The following is a 27097-nucleotide window of genomic DNA, read 5'->3' as shown; positions in this document are numbered from 1 at the left end:
CTGATCAGCTGGAGCGGCTGGCCCGACGAGCCCTCCTAATGGTTCCGATCCAAAGTGCGCGCGCAGAGCATCCTGCGCACGGAGCGCAAGCGGCGCGTTTGGAGCAAACGCAGTGTCACCCCTTTACTTCTGTAGAGTGCTCTCTGGTGGGGAGGGGGCTCGAGGGGGTCTCGTTGCAGGTGGGAGAGAGCGCTGCGCGGCTCCCTTTGCCAGCCTCGGGAATCTGTCGGAATTCCGGGGAGCGGGGGGGGGGGCAGCATTTGGGGTGTAGGGAGGCGAGGAGCAAGGACGCCGGCGGTTCTGCATGCAGAACGAGCCGCAGGGAAAAGAAACACGCCTGCGCGCATCCTTCTGGTCATTCCTCTCTAAGGCCTGTGAGAGGCGAGGGGCGGCGCGTGGCCTTGCAGGAGATATTCTGCAGGATCGCACGCACCCAGGGGACTTAGCATTCTATGACACCTGTATGGGGAGATGCGGGATTGTTTGGGGACGCAGGCAACCGGCCCTGCCCCTGATTTTTAAGAGGGTTGCTCCTGTTAGCAGAGGAATTGAAAACAGGAACTTGGAGATTTCAGAAATGAAGTCGTTGCTGAACGAGGTAGGCGAGTGAGCTCCTGATAGAACAAACACCACTATCACATACTGTGTGTGTGTGTGTGTGTGTGTGTGTGTGTGTCCTTAAAAAAGGAAGTTGCGCAATCCTCTCTTGCAAGCAAGATGTCCTCCCTCCTTGCCTTCAGGAGGATCAAAATGGAGCACAGCTCTTCTTTTATGAGAATTGTTTTAATATGGAAAATAAAAGTAAGGTTTTCCAGAGTGGGCCTGGAACAAATCTTGGGACAATAAACTATGAAAAGGCAGGAAAGGGTCCCTTCTTAAACGTACAGGGAGTGGATTATAATTAATTAATTTACTTATTTACTCCTAGAATGCATTAAACTGGTTGTAGCGGTGTGCCTCAGTTTCCCGGTCTGTCAATGGCGAGAGAGGAAGAGGCCGTATTTCAACGGCGCCTGCGTGAGCTTAAGGAGATGGTCAGCGAAGCCGCCTTTGTCTCGGATCCTGCAATCTCCTCATACACTGAAAAGCAAAGGCTGCTGATTTTACTCTCAAGCGAAGGTGGCAGAGAACTCTGTTCTTGTGAAATTCTTCCCTCTCTGGCTCCCTTTCTCCAGAGTAGTCTCGATAAGGTGAATCGCGTTAGCTGTGGGATTCAGAGAAGGAAGATCAGGTGAAATCAAATGAGCCCCCGCCTTGCCACCCAATGAATAGCAAAGAAGAGGGGCGACCCTAGCCCCTCAAAGGAGCTCCTTCCAACACATACACACACACACACACGGCGCGCATCGCCAGGTGTGGCTGGGAGAGACACCCTCTTTGAAACCCCGGAGATCTGCTGCCAGTCAGTGTTGGGCAATACTGACCTATATATTGACTAGTGGCCTGACTCTATATGAGGCAGTTTCTGCGTTCCCAGGTGTCTGTCCTCTTTAATTTAAAGCGCAATCCAGCACGGATGGGTAGGTCAGTGATCATTGTCACCTATGCCCTGACTCTTTACACCCTGATCCAAACCGACACCAGCAGGGCGCTGGGCGACTTGGCTGCGAATGAAGGGCATTTTAAACCAGTGCCGTTCACTGCGGAGCGAACGTGGCCTGGATCCGGCTCTCAGAGTCTTTGCGTTCGCTCTGGTCTCAGCAGCCCCACTGATTTCAATAGGGCTCCTTCCTTTGACCGGCGCGCAGACGACAGATAAACTCTGCCATCGGAGTAGCTTGACGCGCCAGGATCTCTCGATCTCTACAGTCGCTTTAAACACCATTTTTGTAGGCCCGGAAAGCCTAAACACTTGGCACGAGTGTTCTTTGGGTGTTCATCCCATTTAATGATAATGATAATAAATTGATAGCAAGGTGGGGGGGACTCAAAGTCACCGTCTTCCCCCCTCCCCCCTGAAGATAATACTTCTCTCTTTATTACAAATTGCATGCTCTTCCTTAAATTTATATACTGTTTTATAATAAAAAAGCTCTCAGAATATTCCACAATTAAAAAGACTTAATGAAATAAAAATATAAAACATCAAATAATCAAACAGCATTTAGAAAGCAGGCAGTAAATAAAGAACAGTTTGTTTTAAAACATTTCAACAGAGCCTCCACCGTCTTTAGCGCTCCTGTTGAACTTGACCAGGCTTAACGCGTTTGGGGGCTTCTATTCCCCTGGCAATTGACAAGGCGGACCATTCTGAATGAAGGCACTTCGGTTGTTTCACATGGGATGCTAGAAGACTCTTCCTTTCCTCTCTCCAAAACCAAGGCTGTGTAGGGAAGCGCTTGTTTTTGCTTTCGTTTTCTTTTTGCCATTTTAATTTTAAGCTCTCAAACTCATTCAGCTGGAGAGAGGCCTACTGCTTCAACTCAAACCTTTCTCTCCAGGGAGGCCTAGGAGCTAAACTACATATCGCACCGCATCCCGGGAGTGCAGTGCCGCGCTCGTTCCCACAACCCCTTTTTGGAATTCGCTGCCAGGCGGTTGGGATGGCGGTTGGGTTAGAGGAAACGGACTGAGACTGGAAAGGCGCGAATTCGTAGGAGACGGGCCTCTTGACCATGTTTATCTCAATGGCTCCTTTTAGAGAGTTCAAAGGCTGCCGGGCTGCCAGGGGTTGGGACACGCAAATGGCAAAGGGTGGATCTTCTTCTTCTTTGGCAATCCCTCGTAGACGAGTAAGATTCCATGAACACGGTTTTAACAGTGTCCGTAGGTGACTGTGGAGGCCAGTTCTGGATCCACACGTCCTTCCACAGTGGGGACGTATTAGTTTCCGGGCGGGAGTTGATCACGGTGTGGATTTGCCAAGCATGCCTTCCTCTTAGCACATTTTCCCCTTCTGTCCTGAATTCGAGTGTCTTCAAAGTCCATGACACCTTTGGTAAAGGCTGTTCTCCAGTTGGAGCCTTGGCAGGCCAGTGTTTCTCAATTGTTGGTATTTATACTTTTTTAAAAAATTGCCTTGGGACAGTCTTTAAACGTCTTTTGTTGACCACCAGCATTACGCTTTCCATTTTTAAGTTTGGAATAGAGTAGTTGCTTTGGAAGATGATAATCAGGCATCCGAACAACATGACCAGTCCAACGAAGTTGAGGTTGAAGAATCATTGCTTCGACACTGGTGATCTTTGCTTCTTCCAGTACACTGACATTAGTTGTAAAGGGTGACTATCGCTTCCCTGACCTGTTGTTGTTTAGTTGTTTAGTCGTGTCCGACTCTTTGTGACCCCATGGACCACGCCAGGCACTCCTATAGTCCACTGCCTCCCGCAGCTTGGTCAAACTCACGTTGGTCTCTTGGAGAACACTGTCCAACCATCTCGTCCCCTTCTCCTTGTGCCCTCCATCTTTCCCAGCATCAGGGTCTTTTCCAGGGAGTCTTCTCTTCTTATAAGGTGGCCAAAGTATTAGAGCCTCAGCTTCGGGGTCTGTCCTTCCAGTGAGCCTCCCTGACGTATTTGTGGGTTATTCGCTGTTGGAAGCGGATGCCTCTTACTTTAGAGACGCTAAACAGCTCTTCATATATAATTCTTCTTCCATTTGTTGATTGGTTTTTGTTTACTACAACTGCTGACGAAAGTGGGAGTCGCCTCGAAATGTTGAAATATGAAATGCACCTCATGTTCAGTGTGCCAGCTAGCTAGCTAGCCAGCCAGCCAGCCAGCCAGCCCTGCCCTTTTCTAAGGCACGCCATTCTGCCCCCTGATCCAGCAATCCTTTTTACCTTCCCTCGCCCGCCCTTTAAGAAGCGGAATGCATTCCGTGGCCAATGAGCGTGCACCTTCTTCCTCGGTGTAGATTCCGCTTGAGGGTCCCCCCACAGTCAAAATATTATTTGACTGTTTGTAGCTGTACAAACCTTTGGGTCCCCCCAAGCTTGTTGCTTCCTCTGTCGTGTGTCTGGATGGTGCCCTTTTGGCTAGCTGGGAGAACCTGCCTGTTCTTTGTATGCAGGTATGGGCGTTGCCTGGCTTTATGTTGGGGTAGGTGGAGCAGACCCCTTCATGGATCACTGCCTTGTCGTGGCGAAGGGGCTTGAATAACTCAGAGAAGCTATGATCTATGCCGTGCAGGGCCACCCAAGACGGACAGGTCATAGCCGAAAGTTTAGACTAAATGTGATCCACCTGGAGAAGGAACTGGTAAACCACTCCAGTATTTTGCCAAGAAAACTCCATGGACATAAAAAAAGGAGAAGCTTTGAGAAAAAAAGTGAGAGTTTCCAAGGCATGCTCTGGTTCATGGGGTCACGGGGAGTCGAACACGACTAAGACGACTAAACAACAACAGGTGGAGCAGAACCTCAGTTAAGTATTTTTATTGATTTGCTTGATTTACTTGCACCCCTCGGCTACGCCAAGTATGTTGGTTGATAAAGATCATCATATTCTGCCCACTTCCTCTGGGGAGCTGAAGAGACCTTTCAGGCCTCTCTCATTGGCAGATGAGCGTTTCAGATGCCTTAGGAAATTCCCCAGTAACTGCCGCTGCTTGAGGGTCCCGTCTCAGCTTTAACCATAGAAACCAATAAAATATTTGAGGGGAGCCGGCCCACCCCTCTTGTTAATGGGCATTCCCAAATAGTTTCCTTGTGCCATGTGATTGATTATGTGGGGCGCTGTTTACCCGCCCCCCATATTTTATTGAAGTTGGCACCCCTGGCTATAACTCTGCATTAGTGTGGGGGGGTGCCTGGGGGGTTGCGAGCGAGGGGGTACTCCCCCCCCCTTACTGTTGAAGCGCCCATCTTAAGAACCAAGGTGAAGCGGTTTGAGTTTCCAGAAAAGGCAATTGAGAGGTGTCATGAAGAACATTGAGAGGTGTCATGAAGAAGAGAAGTTTTGTGGAGTTTAACGTGGCATGGAGAAAGGGAAAAGAGGAAGGTTTTTTCCCTCGCTCTCTCCTTGACACCAGAACTCGAGGACATGCAATGAAGCTGAATTTTGGGCGGTTCCAGGCGGATGCGGCGCGCAGTCCGACTAGGGAACTGGCTCCCGCAGGAGGCCGTGAGATCGCCACCAACTTGAATGGCTTTCAAAGACGATTGGGCAAGCCTAGGGAGGCGAGAGCGATGGGTGGCTAGCTGCCACGATGGCTCGGCTCTGCCTCCATCGTCAGAGGCAGCAAAGCTTCAGAAGACCAGTTGTTGGAAAACACAGGAGGGGAGAGGGCTCTGGTACTCAAAACCTGCTTGAGGGTTTCTCATTGGCTGGTCAATGGCAGGGGTGGGACATTGGTCTGATCTAAGCAGGCTCTTATGCTGTGTGTGTGTGTGTGCGCGCGCGTGCGCGTGCGCGCGTGTGTGTTTGTAAGCTACAAGTACAGTGGTACCTCGGGTTAAGAACTTAATTCGTTCCGGAGGTCCGTTCTTAACCTGAAACTGTTCTTAACCTGAGGTACCACTTTAGCTAATGGGGCCTCCCGCTGCCGCCGCGCGATTTCTGTTCTCATCCTGAAGCAAAGTTCTTAACTCGGGGTACTATTTCTAGGTTAGCGGAGTCTGTAACCTGAAGTGTCTGTAACCTGAAGCGTCTGTAACCCAAGGTACCACTGTATCCCTTGGATAGCCCAAGCCACAGGTCCAATGACATGGGTGTAGCCAAGATTTATTTTAAGGGGGCAGGCTTTATGTTGGGGGGGGGGCAGAACCGAGTTATCTACGATGCAATCGGTCAGTGAGAATTTTTATTTACTTACTTGATTTGGGGGAGAGGCGGGCAGCTGCTCCCTGCACCCCCGTTATGTCCAAGTCCTGTGATCCGCCAGGCAATGGATGTGACCCTCCTCCTCTCCCCTCACCCTCCTCTCCGCGTGGAGCCCCTGCAAAGTCCTGAAAGATTCCACCTTCGAGACTGCAGCAGCAGGGTGGGAGCTGCCCAGACGCCGCAGGAGAGCAGGATTTCGAAAGGTATTTTCTACTCTAAATCTTAATGTAGGCCTACTTGGAAAAAAAGCTGCAGGATCCTTCTGTCACAACAACACACTACACAGTTCTCTTGCAGACACACCAATGTGGGACAAGCCAAGTTTGGGAATTACTGATTTAAGAGTATTAACAAAACGCGTGAACGCCACATTAGCCCGAAAGCGAACTCTAGATTCTTTTCCACAGAAGATCTTTGCTGCTGGCAATGTATTTCTAATGCAACCTTTTGAGCAAAGAATGCTAAATTAACGAGGACAAATCAGATTATTATTTTTTGCTGTTGGCTAAGGACTTTGCAAGTTTACTTTCGGTGTGCGTTCAGAACCCGCACCAAATATGTGTGGCAGAGGAGACAATTCATTTTACTTCGGGACAGTTTTGAGAAACTGCATGGTTTATAATTCATCACCTCCCTGCTCTTTCCCCCCTCGCCCAATTCCCAGAAATGTTCGCAAAACAAAAATTTTAATACGTAGGAGCTTCTCAGAGGTTAAAAAGTGCGATTCCTTCTATCACGCTTGAAATTTGTGTGTGAATTCACAGAACCAGAGAAGTGTAAGGTTGGAAAGGACTCTGAGGGTCATATAACCCAACTATCTGAAATTCAGACGGCCGTCCAACCTCTGTTTAAAAACAATCCGATGAAGGAGAGTCCACCACCTTCGGAGGAAGTCCTTTCCGCTGTCCAACAGCTCTTACTGTCAAAAGGTTCTTCCAGATGTTTAGGTAGAATTGTTGTTGTTGTTTAGTCGTTTAGTCGTGTCTGACTCTTCCTGACCCCATGAACCAGAGCACGCCAGGCACTCCTGTCTTCCACTGCCTCCCGCAGTTTGGTCAAACTCACGTTGGTAGCTTCAAGAACACTGTCCAACCATCTCGTCCTCTGTCGTCCCCTTCTCCTTGTGCCCTCCAGCTCCCCCAACATCAGGGTCTTTTCCAGGGAGTCTTCTCTTCTCATGAAGTGGCCAAAGCATTGGAGCCTCAGCTTCAGGATCTGTCCTTCCAGTGAGCACTCAGGGCTGATTTCCTTCAGAATGGATAGGCTTGATCTTCTTGCAGTCCATGGGACTCTCAAGAGTCTCCTCCAGCACCAGAATTCAAAAGCATCCATTCTTCGGCGAACAGCCTTCTTTATGGTCCAGCTCTCATTTCCATACATCACTACTGGGAAAACCATAGCTTTAACTATACAGAGGTTTGTTGGCAAGGTGATGTCTCTGCTTTTTAAGATGCTGTCTAGGTTTGTCATTGCTTTTCTCCCAAGAAGCAGGCGTCTTTTAATTTCATGACTGCTGTCACAAATTAAAATTAGGTAGAATTACCTTTCTTGTAATTTGAATCCATTGCTACCCACCTGAGCAGCAGAAAACAAACTTTCTCCATCATCCACGATCTGACAGCCCTTCAGGTATTTGGAGATGGTTATCATATCACCCCTCAAAACGCTCCGAGGTTTTTTATGGAAAGCAATCCATAATTTGGGATTAAATAAGTAAACACAAACAAAACTTTGGAATCCCCCCTCCAGCCTAAAGCTAAACAACGAAAAAGTCAGGCAATCAGATTTATTTTAGCAAAAATGCAAAAGGGTATTGAGGTACATTTCACCCTAATCTGTCTCTAGCACACGGGACCACATGTTGGGCGATGAAATCTTATCTCATCCCTTGGGCTACTGAAGCAAAGCCTGTGCCCCCGTTCGTCAGCAAATGCCTCGGCTTTCCCTCTGCTCTTCAAGAAAGGAGCTCCAGCGAGTCCACCCTGCTCAGTGAAGTCACAGCGCGATTTTATACACCTCTACTCAGAACTAAGCTCCACTGTGTTCAATGGGACTTACTCCCAGGTAAGTGCGTATAGCATTCAGCCTAAGGAAGTTGCTTTGAAATCACTCAGCGTGTGGAGAAGCCTGGAGATGCATTTACCACAAGGAAGCCTTAGAGAGACATTTAAAAAAGAAAGAGAGAGAGAGAGAAAAAACTAGGGAAAGCCACTGAGTACTTGGGGACTTCTGATTCATTTTATGGACCCTAATAATGGAGCTCTCTAGCAGTCGTCCTTGGTCTTTGCACCATTTTATCCGCAAATAAGTAGGCTAGGGTGAAAAGCAGCGGTCAAGGGGTACACACAAATATACATTAGTAGCAGTAGTCATTATATCCTGCCGTTCTCCGAAGCTGGGATTCAACGTGGTTTTGTGGAGTGGCTTCTTTTCCTCAACCTAGAAGCTCTCCACGCCCCCAGCCGTCAAGGAAAGGAGGGAGGAAAGTAAATGGGGGCGCAGTGTGGAAAGAGTAGTGAGAGATTTAGAGATTCTCCACGCTAGTGGAGAAAGAGAAAAACCAGTCCCGTTGAGCTCCATGGAAACCTGAGCGGCCGCCACCTGTGCGCATCAGGGCTTGGGTCCTGGGACATTGTTGCAGGCTGAAGTCCCCAGGATGAGGGACGGCGCCCTTCCAGATTTGTCTGGACTCCCAACGCCCTTAAGCCCCATCCAGCATGACCAAGGGACGCGGTGGGGGTGGAGGTGGGGGTGGTACACCTTCAGGGTCAGAGGCTGCCCATCCTCAGCCTGCTAAGCAAGTTTACTTCGGAGTAAATATCGCCGAGTTCAATTCAGGCGCCTTCCTATGGCTCTTAGGCCGTTGCCTTGCGTCTGGTTGATTGGAAAGCGAATCTCGCTGCCTGCTTCCGTGAGATTTCCTCCGACATCATCGCGCATAGAACTATAGCCATGCATATAGGATGTTCTGGACATTGATGCGTCTTTTTCTGAGGTTCTCAGTTCTATGCATGGTGCTATTATTATTTAGATTTATAGTCCAGCCCTTCACCCAGAACTCCCCCAGGGTGGTAAACTACAATCCTTTAGAACAGAAGAAATCATTTAAACATAAAATCCTTATAAGGGGGGCGGGAGAGAAACTGAGGGCAAAAGAATATGGCTCTTTATATCAGCTGCATAACCTGTATATGATCTGAGAGTAAGCCTCATTGAACTTGCTTCTGCGCAAGCAAGCAAGCAGAAAGATTTAGACCGCTGCTTCATATTGAGGGAGCTCTCCGGGGCAAGGACTCCCAGCTCTAAGACTTGGGTCCAAGTGCATGAGACTATAAGATGTCTTGTGTCTAAAATGGCTTTGCTTTACCAATGAGCGGCTAGAAGCAGGCTCAACACTTCTGGAGGGATGAAGAGGAAGAGGAAGGGAGTAGGGAGTAGGGGGGAATCCGACTTTCATTCATAACTTGATCCCCACCCCTTGCATCTCTATCTATCTATCTATCTATCTATCTATCTATCTATCTATCTATCTATCTATCATCTATCATCTATCTCTCTGTCTATCATCTACATTGTGCAATTCTTTTTTAAAATTATATTGTATTAAATTTTCAAATTTAACATATGATCCTCTTGTTGGCTCAGTTGGTTAAAGCGCGGTGCTGATGGCATCAAGTTTGCAGGTTCGATCCCCGTATGGGACAGCTGCATATTCCGGCCTTGCAGAGGGTTGGACTAGATGATCCTCAGGGTCCCTTCCTGCTCCACAAATCTATGATTCTATGATATACACTCCAATACATAATAATTTTTCTTTCTCTTTCGTGGACTTCCCACCCCGTTTCCCGTGGTGTTTCTTTTCTATCTCATAGCATGACAACAATACTTTAATCTCTAATTCCTTCTGCTGCTCATAGTTCAAATTCTGCTCGCGAGTCCATCCATACAACCATTCCGCAGTTTCTTTACGGTCTGGAAGGGTTGCAGAAGGAGTGAGATGAAAGCCTGCAGCCCTGTTCAGGGAGAATTATTTGCAAGTGAAAGGGCTCTGGGCAGAGAATGAATCGAGACTTCCCTTTTACTCACCGGAAAGGCCACGTGCGCTTTTCGAGTTGATCTCATCTAAATCAACCCAAGAAGATCAACTACAACTAAATCAACTGGACAGATCAACAAGGACAGATCGTGAAGCTGAGGCTCCAATACTTTGGCCACCTCATGAGAAGAGAAGACTCCCTGGAAAAGACCCTGATGTTGGGAAAGAGCACAAGGAGAAGGGGACGACAGAGGACGAGATGGTTGGACAGTGTTCTCGAAGCCACAAACATGAGTCTGACCAAACTGTGGGAGGCAGTGGAAGACAGGAGTGCCTGGCGTGCTCTGATCCATGGGGTCACGAAGAGTCGGACACGACTAAACGACTCAACAACAACAACAAATCAACCCATATCCACAAAGCTTTCCCCCTCGCCCCAATGCATCTAGGCGCGGCAATGCAAGGAGACTTTAAAAAAGGCCCCCTCACTACAGCTTGCCACTATAGTAAATCTAACGGTTCGAACGCTCATGTAACGTGTGTTAACATTTAAGCTCAGGCGAGACGACCCAGTAACTCTCTCTGCAAAAAAACAGCTTGGCAATGCCGCCCGTCTCCCCCTTCCGCCCTCGAGCCGAGCTCTTGCAAGCTTGGTGCGCGGCCAAGCAGGACTGAGCCCCGCCCCCCTCTCGCTGAAAGTGCGCCTGTCATTTGTTGTCCGGGGCGGGGCGGGCGCTGGCTATAGTTCCTGCACCCAATTGGATCAGCTGTGCGCGCACGGCAGCCGCGCGAGATCTAGGTGGGACCGCATCGCCTCGGTCTGCAGACAGGTCTGCCTGCCGCGTGGGCACGTGTGGCGCACTCGGAATGGGGACGCAGCAAGCCAACGCGCTCACTCGCGCGGCCGCCGAAGGGAATTTGGCACAAGCGCGCAGGCTGCTGGACGCGGGAGCGGACCCCAATGGCCTGAACTGCTTTGGCAGAAGCGCGATCCAGGTAGTGGTCACGGCGGAATGGGCTGCCTATTTGACAATGAAAGGAAAAAAGTGCTCAAACCGCGGCTTTCCGTCCTAAGTGCGGGCACGCATCTGGTGCCCAAAGCGCGCTTGGAAACGTTGCAATGGAACCCCGGGGGATGGGTCGGTAATAGGAGAGCGAGAGAATCGGGGGGGGGGGTCTGCGAGCTTACCTCTGCTGCTGTAAAGAAAGATTTTGGAGAACAGGACAAATAAACTTTCCTTGTCGTTGTCAAGGTGACAGATTTAGGAAATTGCCCATAAAAGGATTTCTCTTCTCTTTCGCACCATTTTTCTCCGTCGACAGCAGGGTTTGCACACGCGCGCACACACTCCTATAACGTTTCTGAGTAGCCTAGCTCTGCTAAGCAGCTTCTGAAATATATTTCCGCTTCAAGGGATTCCTCCCTTTCAAAGTTATATATCTGCTTTCGTTTCTGACGAGAGATATCCTCTCCTCCTCAACGAATCCCCATATTAAATAGCAATTACCATCTTCTCTTAAGGAGTCGTTTAGGACGTGCGCTTTCTCTAACTTACATTGGTCTTCAGCACGTGGCTTTCCGGGGAGGGCACGAACCCAGGAAATAAATAGAATTTCTTAACTGCCGGCGTGAATGGAGCGTCAAACTCCGGTCGCAAACGTGAGGCGATCGCGCCTTTGATCAATTCGGGTTGCCTCGCAGCCGTCCCGACGGACCTCCATTTTAATCTGCATTATTCTACATCTCAGCAAAATGCTCTTGCCCACCTCCCAAAATGGCTGGCTTCTCTGTGGATGGCGACTGTTAGAAACACCCAGGAATTTGTGTGAAACCTATTTTTTTTGCAAAGCTGATTTCTGTATTAATTTGTTGGAGGAGGAACAGACACTTTTGCAAAAATAAAATTAAAGGGTGGGGAGCCGCTGAGGCGCAAGACTGCCCGCGAGGTTTAAGCACTGGAGAAAAGTATATATTATATTTATAATAATAATCAGAAACCGGAAATGCTCCTAAGAAACATTATAACCAGAAAGGGGAAGGGGTTGTCTAGCTCTCGATCAACGCTTTGCGCAGAAGAGCTGATGCTTAGGCTGCAATCCTGTGCGCACTTAGCTGCAAGTAGGACCCTACTGAATTCGGTACCACTTGCTTCTGAGTAGACCTGGATAGGCATGAGCTATGAATGATCTTTTTCTTGATTCTGTTTTGTTTTTGTTTTTTAAAAAGACACCTTTAACAACGCGAGTCCGTAGCTGGGAGTCAGCCCTACTGAATTTAATGGTACTTACTCGTGAGTAGGACAGTGCAGGTCAAATCATATGGAACTCAAGTATTTCTGAGAAGATATGGCTAGGTTTGGGCAGGGCTGTAAATTATTTACCGGTTTTTATTTTCATTTTTGCTCCTAACCGTTCTTGGAATTATATAGCTACCGGCGTTGCCAAATGCATCCCTCAACTGTTTCCGTCTTTCAAATCTGATAAATGTTCGACCATATACAGTAGTCCCATCAGCATGTGTCTCAGTATGGAGAAAGAGTGTCCCTCGGTGGTACAGCACAATATTTGCGTGGCGGGGTTGACTGTCCTGGAGTGATCCCCTGCCTCAAATCCTGGAGAGCCGACTCCAAATACACTGCGATCTGCTCACAGTACAGTGGTACCTCGGGTTACATACGCTTCAGGTTACATATGCTTCAGGTTACAGACTCCGCTAACCCAGAAATAGTGCTTCAGGTTAAGAACTTTGCTTCAGGATGAGAACAAAAATCGTGCTCCGGCGGCGCAGCGGCAGCAGCAGGAGACTCCATTAGCTAAATTGGTGCTTCAGGTTAAGAACAGTTTCAGGTTAAGTACGGACCTCCGGAACGAATTAAGTACTTAACCCGAGGTACCACTGTATAAAAAACCTGACAGTGGACCAAAGTTGTTGAGCTTTTGTTAGGAAGCCCAAGTGTCCCCCCCTTTTTTTTATTGGTGGGGGGGGGGGAGATCACTGAGGGGCCAAAGATCTACCAGGATCTACCGGTAGATCACGATCATGCCAGGTCAGTGTAAATAAAGGCTTCGCTAGATGGACCAGAGGTTTGACGGAGGATGGACCAGCGCCTAGGCGCGTTCCCAGCAGTGAGTAAGACCACTACCCTCCGTTTCCTTCTCAAAACAGCGACCCTTGCAAGGCAAACTGCTTCCCCGCTCCTCATCACAATCCATCTGAATTCAATTGTGGTTTTCAGTTCGATTCCTTTGCGGAGGAGGGTGTAAAACGGAGACTGGACATCAATAAATCTACTCAATAAATCTACTCAATCTAACGTTGAGATTTTCGCGTTAATAAAGTCCCACTATCTGAAACCACTCTTAAGTCAATTATTTCGTATTATAACTTTTTTAAAAAACGTGTTACTTATTTAGAAGTACAGTGGTACCTCGGGTTACATACGCTTCAGGTTACAGACTCCGCTAACCCAGAAATGGTGCTTCAGGTTAAGAACTTTGCTTCAGGATGAGAACAGAAATCGTGCTCCGGCGGCAGCAGGAGGCCCCATTAGCTAAAGTGGTGCTTCAGGTTAAGAACAGTTTCAGTTTAAGTACGGACCTCCGGAACGAATTAAGTACTTAACCCGAGGTACCACTGTACGGGGAAAGGGTCGGCAGGAGCTGCTCTACAGCTGAGCGATCTTAAGCCTCCTCGACTCCGACGGCAGTCGAATCGCCCATTGAGGTTTCCCCGATTGACACAACGGAGAGACAGCGGTGGGTGGATGTTGTTTCTTGATTTCAGTTTGATTATCCAGTTAGTACAAGTGAGATACCAAAATCACTACCGTAAGAGACACGCGGTGCTTTCAGAATTATCAAATGGAACTGGGCAATTGTTCTTTTTGACAGTGCTCAAGGGCAGGATCCCTCTAAGGTTGCGCTAAGGTTATCCTGAGCCGTAGCTGTCAACTTTCCCCCTTTTTAAAGGGAAATTCCCTTATTCCGAATAGGATTCCTCGCAAGAAAAGGGAAAAGTTGACAGCTATGTCCTGAGCCTCTCCACTTAGAAGTAAGACTCGCTAGGTCTCCATTCCCTCGTCCCCGAAATACCTATGCCAAAAGATTCAGGTAGGTAGCCGTGTTGGTCTGACGCAGTAGAAATATATATTTAAAATATTCTAAAATATCAACAGGTCTACCACACCTATCAGCCAATCACCCATTCCCACCACCCTTCTGAGTAATACCTCTGCCCACCCTCTCACTATATATATTAAGGTCTGGTGACTTCTGTTTCAGTGTATCTGAAGAAGTGGGCATGCACACGAGAGCTCATACCAAGAACTAACTTAGTTGGTCTTTAAGGTGCTGCTGGACAATTAAAAAATAAATAAATTCTACGCCAAAAGATTAGTGAAATTTAAGGTTGCAACCCTGCCCTTACAGACCTGGGAATAAGTCCCACTGAATTTAATAGGATTCTGAGTAGAGCTGGTTAGGATCCTGCGGTAAATCTCATTGAACTAGTATGCACTTGCCTGGGAGTAAACACCTTTCTGCTTAATGAGGCTTATTTGGAGAGTGGTTTTCTATTATTATTATTATTATTATTATTATTATTATTCCACTCTTCATCCGTAGATCTCAGGGCAGTTCACAACATAAAATTACAATATTAAAAACCACAAAGTACAGAATAAAAATAAGAACAGAACAAAACCGATAATCCCCACTCCCACAATTTACATTTACACCCCAACTTTCCTCAAAGGACCTCAAGGGTGAAGTATATCTCCTCCCTGTGAGGTAGGTTAGGTTGAGAGGGAGTGACTGGCCGAAGGTCCCCCAGTGAGCTTCATACACACACACACACACACACACACACACACACACACGTGTGTGTGTATGTGTGTGTGTGTTCTATCGTGACCCAAGATAATCATTTAATAAAATCACACACACACACACAGTATATGTGTGTGTGTGTGTGTATACATATATAAATATATAAAATATTTATATATAAATATTTATATTTATATTTATATAAATATATTTATATTTTATACATATACATAAATACATATATAAAAACATATATATATAATACGTTTTTATTAAATGGTTTTCTTGGGCCACAATAGAACATACAGAGTCTTTGTTTTCAGAGACTGATTCAAACAAATCAGTCATACATATTCATAGTGAGACATTCCTGTTACAGGCAATATGGGCTTGAGGGAAAAGAGAAGAGGGGAGGAAAGGGAAAGGAATTAAAATTTCATTCCTGTACATAGTATATCAGGAAAGCTTTTGTGTCAAGCATCACATCAACGCTAACTTTATTTATGGCTGGCTGGGGCGGCGGCGGGGAAACAAGAGGTCCCACGCGTGGTTGGTTTGCCGTGTGCTTTGTTTGGTGTAGGGGTTGCCTTAATGGGGATTTAAGGCCTCGTTTCCCGGATCCTAGCTTAGCATCCTAACCACTACACCACACTACCTCTCTTGCACTGTAGCATTGCACTGTCAATCTGCATCCAACCCCAAGGGCTGAATTATTATTTCACTCTCTCTGTGGCGCTGGGTGAGCTCCCTTCCACCTCTTCAGTCCTGTATTATTATTATCTCCTGCTATTATTTTGATGCCAAGTCTGGATCCATCCCTTAAGGAGATGAACCCGGAGTAGCTTACAGCAGCCCCTTGGTCGTGGGGGTGCTGTTGTTTTTTAGTCGTTTAGTCGTGTCCGACTCTTCGTTAACCCGTGGACCAGAGCACGCCAGGCACTCCTGTCTTCCACTGCCTCCCGCAGTTTGGTCAAGCTCATGTTAGTAGCTTCGAGAACACTGTCCAACCATCTCGTCCTCTGTCCTCCCCTTCTCCTTGTGTCCTCCATCTTTCCCAACATCAGGGTCTTTTCCAGGGAGTCTTCTCATGAGGTGGCCAAAGTATTGGAGCCTCAGCTTCAGGATCTGTCCTTCCAGTGAGTACTCAGGGCTGATTTCCTTAAGAATGGATACGTTTGATCTTCTTGCAGTCCATGGGACTCTCAAGAGTCTCCTCCAGCACCATAATTCAAAAGCATCAATTCTTCGGCGATCAGCCTTCTTTATGGTCCAGCTCTCACTTCCATACATCGCTACTGGGAAAACCATAGCTTTAACTATACAGACGTTTGTTGGCAAGGTGATGTCTCTGCTTTTTAAGATGCTGTCTAGGTTTGTCATTGCTTTTCTCCCAAGAAGTAGGCGTCTTTTACTTTCGTGGCTGCTGTCACCATCTGCAGTAATCATGGAGCCCAAGAAAGTAAACTCTCACTGCCTCCATTTCTTCCCCTTCCCGGTCGTGGGGGTACCTCCGCTTTAATTCAGAACACGGAAAATGGAATACATAGAATCGGACCACGCAGCTAGTGGCAATCCTAGGCGGAGCGCGGCGCTGGCGCCTGACTGACGCATCTCTTCTCCTTTGCCTTCCAGGTCATGAGGATGGGGGACCCGCGCGTGGCCGAGCTGCTGCTTCGATGGGGAGCGGATCCCAACGTGCCCGATCCCTCCACCGGCTCCTGCCCCGCGCACGACGCGGCCCGGGAAGGCTTCCTGGACACGCTGCGCGTGCTGCGCTCAGGCGGAGCGCGACTCGACCTGCCCGACCGCAGAGGGCGCCTCCCGGTCGACGTGGCTGAAGAGAATGGGCACCGCCACGTCGTGCGTTATCTGGCCCGGCTGGCGATCGGGGAACCCTGGAGATAATCCAGCAACGATCTAACGCTATGGTCAATGCTGCTTATGCTTATGGTAGCACTTCTCCCTTGCATTATTTTGCATGGGTCTTCTTTGCCAAAAAATAAAGGTTTTTTTGCAGTAAGTTGCCCCTTCCTTCCTTCCTTCCTTCCTTCCTTTTTTCCTTCCTTCCTTCCTTCCTTCCTTTTTTCCTTCCTTCCTTCCTTCCTTCTTTCCTTTCTCCTTCCTTCCTTCTTTCCTTTCTTTTTTCCTTTCTTCCTTCCTTTCTTTTTTCCTTCCTTCCTTCCTTCCTTCCTTCCTTCCTTCCTTCCTTCCTTCCTTCCTTCCTTCCTTCCTTTTTCCCTTTCTCCTTCCTTCCTTCTTTCCTTTCTTTTTTCCTTCCTTCCTTCCTTTCTTTTTTCCTTCCTTCCTTCCTTCCTTCCTTCCTTCCTTCCTTCCTTCCTTCCTTCCTTTCTCAGCAACAGCCGGAGGGTCTACTGTTCCCAATGCTTGCTTCAGAGCAAGACACACATGTAGAGAGAATTCCCCTCCCCCTCTTTAAACGCTGCAAAATATATTTTCGGGGAAAACATCAGGCTCACGCTGTTCATTTGCTCTCCTTTGTGCCTGCAGTTGGGATACAAGGCACACACACAAAAAATGAGTTCCAGTTAAGGGGCAGGAAAAAGGAGGAGTTTATAATACGTAAAATAACTCAGTTGGAATATGACGTTTGTTCTCCACACCAAGCCTGACGCGGATTTGAATTGCAGAAAGTAGAGTTTGTAAAATTGCAACCGCATAAGCATTCAGGGGCGAGCAAACTCCTATTGGCAGTCGAAGCGAAGGGCCTTACTTGTGAGTAGACATGTATAGGATCCAGCAATGCAAAACACGCTTATCTGGGAATAAACATCTTAGTAGAGAGGATCTCATTGTCTGGCCTTCCAAGGTCCAGATCATGATTAAACGGAGAGGAAATCCAGGCGGTGGGGAATTCGACTCGAATTCCCTGGTGGGAACGACCTCCCACCAGGTCGGTCTGGTGGGAGCATCTCCTTGTGGATTTCCTCTACAAATTTATCTGTGGACGGCTTAGAGAGCTCTTTGCACAAGCGGTTTAGAAATCATCTTAAGGACGTAAATAAAATTAGAGAGGATTTATTTAGAATATAGCTGCTCCCAGAAAGCCTTTCTTTAAGAGGCACCACTGACCACCACTGTCCATTTTTCCTACCCGAGTAGAGTGATACATGTTTAACACGTGTCGCTCTCCTCTCTCTACTCGCAGGGGCCGAAGGCTGCTAACTGTGCTAACCTTAGTCAAAATAGAGGCCACATACAAAACTACGCGCACTTAAAATTTCTATTGAAATAAATGGTTTTAACGCGCATTTCTGAATTATGGCTGTGGCGTGCATGCTATTTCCTCTTTATTTAATTTTTTTAAAAAATGTCTGTACTTTGCTATTTCCACTTGATTTACTTAAAAAAAAACCTCTTTACTGCGTCTCAGGAGCGCAACGCAGAATAAGTGGAGGGGAACTGTCTAAGTATGCTGACATCCGATGTCCTTTTAAATTGAGGGTTGTTCTTGTTCTTGTTTTTATTTTGTATTATGTATTTTTTATATTGTGAACCGCCCTGAGCTCTGGGGATATACGGCGTTATCTTAAATAATAATAATAATAATAATAATAATAATAATAATAATAATAATAATAATAATTTATCTTAACAACAACAACAATGTTACACAACCCTCCACCCCGCCGCCTCCCACTCCTCCCTCCTATTGAGCATTCCCACGTTATTATAATTCTAGAGAAGTGCCGTGTGAGGCGAACCAGCAGCAGATGACAGTCGCTGGATGAGCCCCTTCACACGATCAAGAAAAGGAGGAATGATAATTTCACGCTAAGCAGCTAACGTAAACACATACTGTCAGTCTCTAGACTACGGTCAAGTGCAAGAACGACAAACCATTGTCGAGAATGAAGCTATTTTGTTACTTATTATCCTTTGGCAGGTGGACTAAAATTAAGTCAATAGCCCCGTCCCTTTTCCAGCCAAAGGACTATCAAGGAATGATTGTTCACGCGCAAGGATCGGGCAAGCGAAAGGATTGATGCCTTTGATCAGCCGGACTTTCAACCAGAGTGGAGTAAAAACAAAAAAGTGGGACTATGCATAGTTCTGATTGTTATGGAAATCTAAACCTCGTTAGGGGCGAAAAAGATAATTATGCCACCACGCTAACTAATTGATCCGGCTTCGAATGGGTTGCTTTTAGAGAGAGAGAGAGAGAGAGAGAGAGAGAGAGAGAGAGAGAGAGAGAGAGAGTGTCAACCGTTTCTTTAGGGAAATACACCTATCTATCATCTATATTATCTATCTATATCTACCTACCTACCATCTCTCTCTCTCTCTCTCTCTCTCTCTCTCTCTCTCTCTCGCTCTCTCTCTCGCCAGACACACACAGATGCATCAGGCAAAAATATCTCACCAATTTTGTTTAACTAAGAAGGCTAACAAAGGCCTGCATTTTTGGCAAATGAATATATGTAGCTCTATAGGTTGACAGGTGTGTTTTGCTATAGGGTGTGAACAAACTAGATGTCTTATTCAGGCACCTACTTCTCACTAAGCTTTTACCAGAAGACTTGAAAAGGATATTTGCATTCGGAAAGATTATTGGAAACAGAAAAAAATTGTCAAAATCTGGTTAAGAGTGTGGTGTTGATAGGGCCAAGGTCGCAAGTTTGATCCTCCTCTGGTACAGCTGCATATTCCTGCATTGCGGCGGGTTAGACTAGATGATTTTTAGGGTCCCTTCCAACTTTACAATTCTATGATCTTGCAGAGAGAGCTCTCATTTTCTCCGTGCTTGGTAAAGGTGTTAAGTTGTGGGTGAACATATAAGACGACACAGCGATTCTTCAAACAGCTCTTGTTTATTGACAGGCCAGAACTGAACTGAACTGAAGGGTTCAGCCAACCTGCTTATATGAGCTCCACTAGAACGCAACAGTAACCATTTTCTGAAACTATCGTCACTTTCAATCCCTTATTTGCATATGTGGACCTGAGTGAAAACTATCTACAGTATCCCCCGGCTGGCTCAGGGTGAGAACTTCAGTACATAACAAAAGGAGAATTGATACACACACACACACACACACGCACGCACGCACGCACACACGCACACGCAGGGCCACTGCAGATCTCAATCTTTCTTGTTATCACGCAAAGATCTTGCTTCCCATATGTCGTTTCCACACTCATGGATTCCGTACGGAATTTTTAAAACCTCGCAGCCACCAATGACCGTTGTTTCGTTTTTCCTTTCCACCAAAAGGAGCGGCTTCGATTGCCAAGAGGAACGAGGAGGGCTTTGGCACGGACCCTGCGCCTCCTTCCTTCCCAGCCTTTGGGAGACCACGATTCTCTCCTCCTTACTTGGGAGATGCGCTTTTTTTAAAGCGCTACATGTAAACAACAACAACAAAGCAGTGTAGGAGGAGGGGCTTCCACAGAGGCCCCGCCCCCTTGCCTCTATCTGCGCCCTGGGCGCAAACGTCTGAATGGCGACAGGGCGCCTCCAGGAGGGTCCCTGTCATTGCAGGCGAAGGATCTCTTCCTACTTTGAGATGGCAAACGGGGAGGGCGGCGGTTACAGGTGCGTCCCCGCCCTCCCGTTCATTTTAACGACACAGAAATAATACCAATAATACAATTGCTAATAATACACGCAAGTCTGAAGAGAAGAAGGCCGGGCTCAGTTGCAGAGGGGAAGGAGGGGGGGGGGCTATTTGGCGTCCCCTGCCGGGGAAAGGAGGTGGGGGATGCGGAAAAGGGATGCAGGGGCGCAGCCAGGGTGCAGGGGCGCAGCCAGGATTTAAGTTTGGGGGGGGGGGAGGCAGGACACTCTCCTTTCGCCATCTTCTGTCTGGCTCTGTGTAGTGGATTCGAAATGTCTCAACTACAGTGGTTTTACATTACAGTGGTCCCTTGGTTCTCAAACTTAATTCGTTCCGGAAGTCCGTTCCAAAACCAAAGCGTGACAAAACTCAGCAAAGGGCAGTTAAAAGAGCTGAACATAGCAGACCTAGTAAAAGAGGCACAAATATTTTATCCCACCACAAAAAAGTCTATGCTCATCTCTTGCTCAGCCATGCACTACTCATACAGCAGTCATTACGCACCTTCCGGAGAGTAACGACCTGGCTAAGGCTTGACACCATCCAGGAGAAGGAAAACTCTGCCCCATAACCTCTGATGCCTTGCAGCTATATTCCTTTGTGAGAAAGCCTTCAGGAGCAAACCCGGAAGAAAAATTTGTACCCCCTGCCTTGTGGGGCATCTTTGGGAGAAGAGGCTAAGGAGGGAACCCGACACAAATCCCTAGTAGAGTTCCAGATGGTTGGATGGCGTCTTGTATGCCTCCTTCCAGCAACTTCTGCAGCCAAGCAGGTGCAACATGTATTGCTCTGCTTGAGGCTGGGAGGAGGGGCTGGCCAATGTCAGGCAGTGCCAGATTTACGTATAAGCTAAAGAAGCTATAGCTTAGGGCCCCACTCTCTTGCCCCCCCCAATATACTTCTTCTTAATTGTATTTCACCATTAATATACTTCCTCTTAATTGTATTTCAGTTCAACAATTTCTTTGATAAAATACATATTTTGTTATGTGCAAATGGCTTGAGATACCTATGAGGTCCATAAATTACCATACAGCATATATTCAACACAAAAAAACAGTGACCATTTGTTGTTGACAAAGGACAGCTGGACCTATAAAGGGCCCCATTACCTTCAGGAGCTTAAAGGTAAAGGGACCCCTGACCATTAGGTCCAGTCGTGGCCGACTCTGGGGTTTCAGCGCTCATCTTGCTTTACTGGCCGAGGGAGCCGGCGTACAGCTTCCGGGTCATGTGGCCAGCATGACTAAGCCGCTTCTGGCGAACCAGAGCAGTGCACGGAAACGCTGTTTACCTTCCCGCCAGAGCGGTACCTATTTATCTACTTGCACTTTGACGTGCTTCCAAACTGCTAGGTTGGCAGGAGCTGGGACCCAGCAACGGGAGCTCACCCTGTCGCGGGGATTCGAACCACTGACGTTCTGATCGGCAAGTCCTAGGCTCAGTGGTTTAACACACAGCACCACCCGCGTCCTCATCAAACCTAAATCCAGCCCTGGTGTCAGGCTTCATGGAATCTCCCTCCCTCACAGCAGGCTGCCAGTAATGGATGGACAAGGAGTTCTTACCAATGTCTTTTATTCAACATTCACAGAGAGAGGATTAGAAATGTCGTCTCTTGGGGTAATGGTGTTGCTCCAAGTAATCTCCTCCCCACTTCCCTTCTCAGTCGTCAACAGCACCAGCCCCCCTACGAAGGCTGCTGAAGGCCAATTGCCTCTTAGCCCTCTGTTCTCCTTCTTTCACTGTTCACCATGTTCTGGTAGAAGGGGTGTGTGGAATGCTCTCTAGTGATAACATGCCAACCAGCTTCTCCAACTCTGCTCCTCCCCCCTCCTCTTCTCCCATTATTTCCCAGCTTTGCCCCTCTTCTGTCTCTGAGCTGTGACCCTCTGCAAACCAACGTTGTAAATCTATACTGTCCTCCTCTTCTCGGGAAGGTTTCCTTCTCCAATGTCCTGTCCCAGACAGGCAGCCTAGGACCTTCAGGCATACTGCCCAGGCTTGCACCCTGGGGAGGTCCCTTCAGCGCAGCTAATGCAGCAGAAACAGGGCGGGAGGCAGTAGTTATGAGTTAGCAGTCTCTGCAGCCACAGCAGGTGCTGCGATTCTCTAGTTTGACTTCATGCCTGGATGCACACTCCATTCTCTCTCAAGAAAGATAGATGCCAACAAACAACCTTTAGTACATTTATTTCCTCTTGTTTAGCAAAAATTGGCAGGTGAGTGAGAGATTTTACTTTCTTGGGCTCCATGATCACTGCAGATGGTGACAGCAGTCACGAAATTAAAAGACCCCTGCTTCTGGGGAGAAAAGCGATGACAAACCTAGACAGCATCTTAAAAAGCAGAGACATCACCTTGCCAACAAAGGTCCGTATAGTTAAAGCTATGGTTTTCCCAGTAGTGATGTATGGAAGTGAGAGCTGGACCATAAAGAAGGCTGATCGCCGAAGAATTGATGCTTTTGAATTCTGGTGCTGGAGGAGACTCTTGAGAGTCCCATGGACTGCAAGAAGATCAAACCTATCCATTCTGAAGGAAATCAGGCCTGAGTGCTCACTGGAAGGACAGATCCTGAAGCTGAGGCTCCATGGGGTCACAAAGAGTCAGACACAAGTAAATGACTAAGCAACAATAACAATCACATTGGAAGATGAGGGTGAGGAGCCCCTGCTGTTGTGGGTTGCATTATTGGGTCCTATAAATGGTGATGCCAGAGACGCACAGAGGCAGAGTTGGCACTTGTGTCTGCAAGTACAGCCCAACCCCAACCAAGGAGAAGGAAGTGTCTGAAGGTCCAGCATGGTTTGCACTAGGCTACGGTTTAGTGGCTTTTTTCTGCCACCGACGATTCACTGAATATTTCTCTTATGGCGAGTGCACCAGCCCACAACTCCCCAGCTACTATCTTCCCAGCACACTTTTGAAGAGTGCACAGGCACACCTCAAGGGTTGCTTCTACCTACGCGTAACATCATTTGCCAAAAAAAAAAAAAAAAGATTTATGCAAACACTGGAAGTCCTCCAAGCCTGTTAAGGCCTCTCTTTCATACACGGATTTCCCCTTTTATTTTATTTTGGTCACACAAGGATTGGCACCCACTCCTGAACTCAACAAACAAAGGAAATTACAGATGTTTCAACTTTTGAAAACCTTGCTTGTCCCTCAATAGCCCTGTTTTGTCTACGCAGACTTATTAAATCAGCACCTTCAATCAGTATAGAGAGAATGGTTTTAGAACTACTTCCACCAGAGTAAATAAGACTTAAACACAATGCTTTAAAACAGTGATTTTTAAACCTTTTCCACATTGGCTTGTATGTCCTAGAACAGGGGTCAGTAAACTTTTTCAGCAGGGGGCCGGTCCCCTGTCCCTCAGACCTTGTGGGGGCTGGACTATATTTTGGAAAATAATAATGAATGAATTCCTATGCCCCACAAATAACCAGAGATGTATTTTCAATAAAAGGACACATTCTACTCATGTAAAAACATGCTGATTCCTGGACCGTCTGCAGGCTGGATTTAGAAGGCGATTGGGCTGGATCCAGTCCCCTAGCCTTAGTTTGCCCACCCATGTCCTAGAACTCTTGCCACTGTAGAGGATTCTGGGAAATGAAATAGGTGCTGAGTTTGTGCCGGGCATTGGTGAAGCCAAACATGTCTTACTTTTGCCCTAGCTGAGCAGATCGGTTCCAAAAGCACAGCTGAAGTTTGTTCCGCAGCTGCTGCTCCTTCTTTGGCGATCCCTCGTAGCCGAGTAAGATTGTCTTCCATAAACACGGTTTTAACAATGAGTCCGTAAGGGACTGTAGAGGCCAATTCTGGATCTACACATCCTTCCACAGTGGGGACATAGGTTTCCGGATGGGAGTTGATCATGGTGAGGGTTTGCCAAACGTGCTCTCCTCTTAGCTCATTTCTCCCATTTGTCCTGAGTTTGTGCTTCTTCAAAGTCCATGACACCTTTGGTGAAGGCTGTTCTCCAACTGGAGCACTCGCAGCCCAGTGCTTCCCAGGTGTCAGTGTTTATAACACTTTTTAAAAAAAAGATTTGCCTTGAGAGCATCTTTAAACCTCTTTTATTGTCCACTGGTATTTTGCTTTCCATTCTTAAGTTAGGAATAGAGTACCGGTAGTTGCTTTGGAGCGGGAGGTAGTGGAGGACAGAGGTGCCTGGCGTGCTCTGGTCCATGGGGTCATGAAGAGTCGGACACGACTAAACGACTGACCAACAACAACAAAAGTTGCTTTGGAAGATGATAATCAGGCATCCAAACATGACCAGTCCAATTAAGTTGATGTTGAAGAATCATTGCTTCAACACTGATATTTGCTTTTCCCAGTACACTGAGTGTTGCACTCAGTCAAGTTTGACTGGACTTAACCCTCCAGGGGTCCTTTACCTTTTACTGGAATAAGCAAAGATCACCGCAGCTACACACTACAGGGGAAGGTTAGTAGTGACGGGCAAGCTGTGCTTCAGAAGAGGTTGCACACCATTATTTATCTAGTCTATCAACGGTGTCTCTGAAAAAAAATTACACATCACTTGGGAAGACAGGTGAACTAATACAAGTGTACAGGAAGAAGCAAAGATCACCAGTGTTGAAGCAATGATTCTTCAACACCAGCTTTGTTGGACTGGTCATGTTGTTTGGATGTCTGATCATAGTCTTCCAAAGCAACCATTCTTTTCTGAACTTAAAAATGGAAAGCGTAATGCTGGTGGTCAACAAAAGAGGTTTAAAGACTGTCTCAAGGCAGAACGAAGTTGCTGCTGGCCATGAGGCGAAGCTCAGAGGAAGTACGCCTCTGAGCTTCCCCAAAACATCTGCTTGGGCACTGGCAGGGGGAAAAGCACACAGGGCTGTTGTTGTTTAGTCGTGTCCAACTCTTTGTGACCCCATGGACCAGAGCACGCCAGGCACTCCTGTCTTCCACTGCCTCCCGCAGTTTGGTCAAACTCATGTTTGTAGCTTCAAGAACACGGTCCAACCATCTTGTCCTCTGTTGTCCCCTTCTCCTTGTGCCCTCAATCTTTCCCAACATCAGGGTCTTTTCCATGGAGTCTTCTCTTCTCATGAGGTGGCCAAAGTATTGGAGCCTCAGCTTCACGATCTGTCCTTCCAGTGAGCACTCAGGGCTGATTTCCTTCAGAATGGATACGTTTGATCTTCTTGCAGTCCATGGGACTCTCAAGAGTCTCCTCCAGCACCATAATTCAAAAGCATCAATTCTTTGGCGATGAGCCTTCTTTATGGTCCAGCTCTCACTTCCATACATCACTACTGGGAAAACCATAGCTTTAACTATACGGACCTTTGCATGGATCACTGCCTTGCCGTGGCAAAGGGGCTTGAATAACTCGAGAAGCTATGAGCTGTGCCGTGCAAGATGGACAGGTCATAGTGGAGAGTTTTGACCAAACATGATCCACCTGGAGCAGGAACCGGCAAGCCACTCCAGTATCCCTGCCAAGAAAACTCCATGGACAAAGACAACAGGCACACAGGGCTAGATAAGGCTTTTGTCTGATTCGTCAGGTCTCTTTTTAATAATCAGTAAAGGCAACCCACAAGAGAATCTTTCCTATTTGTGGACAAGGATGGCACCAAAAATGTTGGCTTTTGGAACTTCAAACCTGAACATTCAGCCTTGTACTTGTTTCCCAGGCCAAGTGAAATGTTTGGATTTATAGGAATTAGGTCAGAAGGGGATTCACAAGCAACAGTCAGAAGCCTTCGTTGCCCAAGCATGCAGTGTATTAAGCAACTTTCCTTCCGCCAAACAAGTTAGGGAAAACCCAGAGAGCCGGCTGCATCAACAAAAAGAGTTCCTGCAGTCTGCAAAGAGCAATCCAGCTATAATGCTGGCATTCGTTTATCTTCCTATATACGTAGAAACGCAAGACTGTCGTCGCACATGCCTCATGGGAAGATTCGTAGTGCCACACCACGCCCCTTGGATTTGCATGAAGGCAGGGAAGGGACGCGGGTGGCGCTGTGGGTAAAAGCCTCAGCGCCTAGGGCTTGCCGATCGAAAGGTCGGCGGTTCGAATTCCCGCAGTGGGGTGCGCTCCCGTTGTTCGGTCCCAGCGCCTGCCAACCTAGCAGTTCGAAAGCACGTCAAAGTGCAAGTAGATAAATAGGGACCGCTTACTAGCGGGAAGGTAAACGGCGTTTCCGTGTGCGGCTCTGGCTCGCCAGAGCAGCGATGTCACGCTGGCCACGTGACCCGGAAGTGTCTCCGGACAGCGCTGGCCTCCGGCCTCTTGAGTGAGATGGGCGCACAACCCTAGAGTCTGTCAAGACTGGCCCATACGGGCAGGGGTACCTTTACCTTTACCTTTTTAGGGAAGGGCAGAGGGTCAAAGGAGAAGGCAGGTTTTAAAATGGTGGTTTGAACGAATAAAAGAGGCCTGAATAAAGGTACACATGGGCTGTAAGGATACTGGAGGGGGGGCACTTGGAGGAGCTGGAAGGTTATGGGGATCTTGGAGGAGCTGAGAGGATGTGGGGCTGGAAGGGGCTGTGAGAATATGGGGCCTTGGAGAAGCTGTGGGGGGATTGAAGATGTGAGGGAATGGCGGGTTGGGGTTTGGTGGGGGGTAGGCAAGGTTGGTGAGCAACAGAAACAGGGGTAGCAGTTCCTAGGTGTTGTGATGAAAGCAGGGTGGGGTGTTGTTTTTTTGGTCTCAGAGCAATTAGGAGAGAATACTAATTAAATAACTTTCGCCACAGAGACAGGCATCCATTCTAACATTTATGAACTGGATTTTAAAGAGCTATGTGTTCTTTATTTCCAAGAAGAAAAAAAATCTGTAAATATAAGCTGAATATTTGGTGGGCGTAGGACAGGGGCGGGAAGCCTCAGGCCTGAAGGTCAAATA

At 47.5% G+C, this 27097-nt stretch overlaps 1 protein-coding gene across 3 annotated transcripts in view; it reads left to right on the top strand.

The window, feature by feature from the left end:
* The window catches only part of CDKN2B (cyclin dependent kinase inhibitor 2B), a 42129-nt gene extending 25484 nt beyond the window's left edge, over positions 1-16645 (top strand). For 2 of the 3 annotated variants that reach the window (XM_077920908.1, XM_028713147.2), the window contains exon 2: positions 16258-16645. In XM_077920908.1, coding sequence (XP_077777034.1) covers positions 16258-16530 — 273 coding nt within the window. In that variant the 3' untranslated portion in view covers positions 16531-16645. Of the gene's footprint in view, positions 1-10634; positions 10795-16257 lie in introns of those variants that run through there. The other variant, XM_077920909.1, reaches the window with a different exon arrangement.
* Positions 16646-27097: the final 10452 nt, after the last annotated feature.

Source organism: Podarcis muralis, chromosome 17, assembly GCF_964188315.1.
Source record: "Podarcis muralis chromosome 17, rPodMur119.hap1.1, whole genome shotgun sequence".
In the NCBI taxonomy this organism is placed as follows: domain Eukaryota; kingdom Metazoa; phylum Chordata; class Lepidosauria; order Squamata; family Lacertidae; genus Podarcis; species Podarcis muralis.
This window is presented reverse-complemented; position numbering and strand designations above follow the sequence as displayed.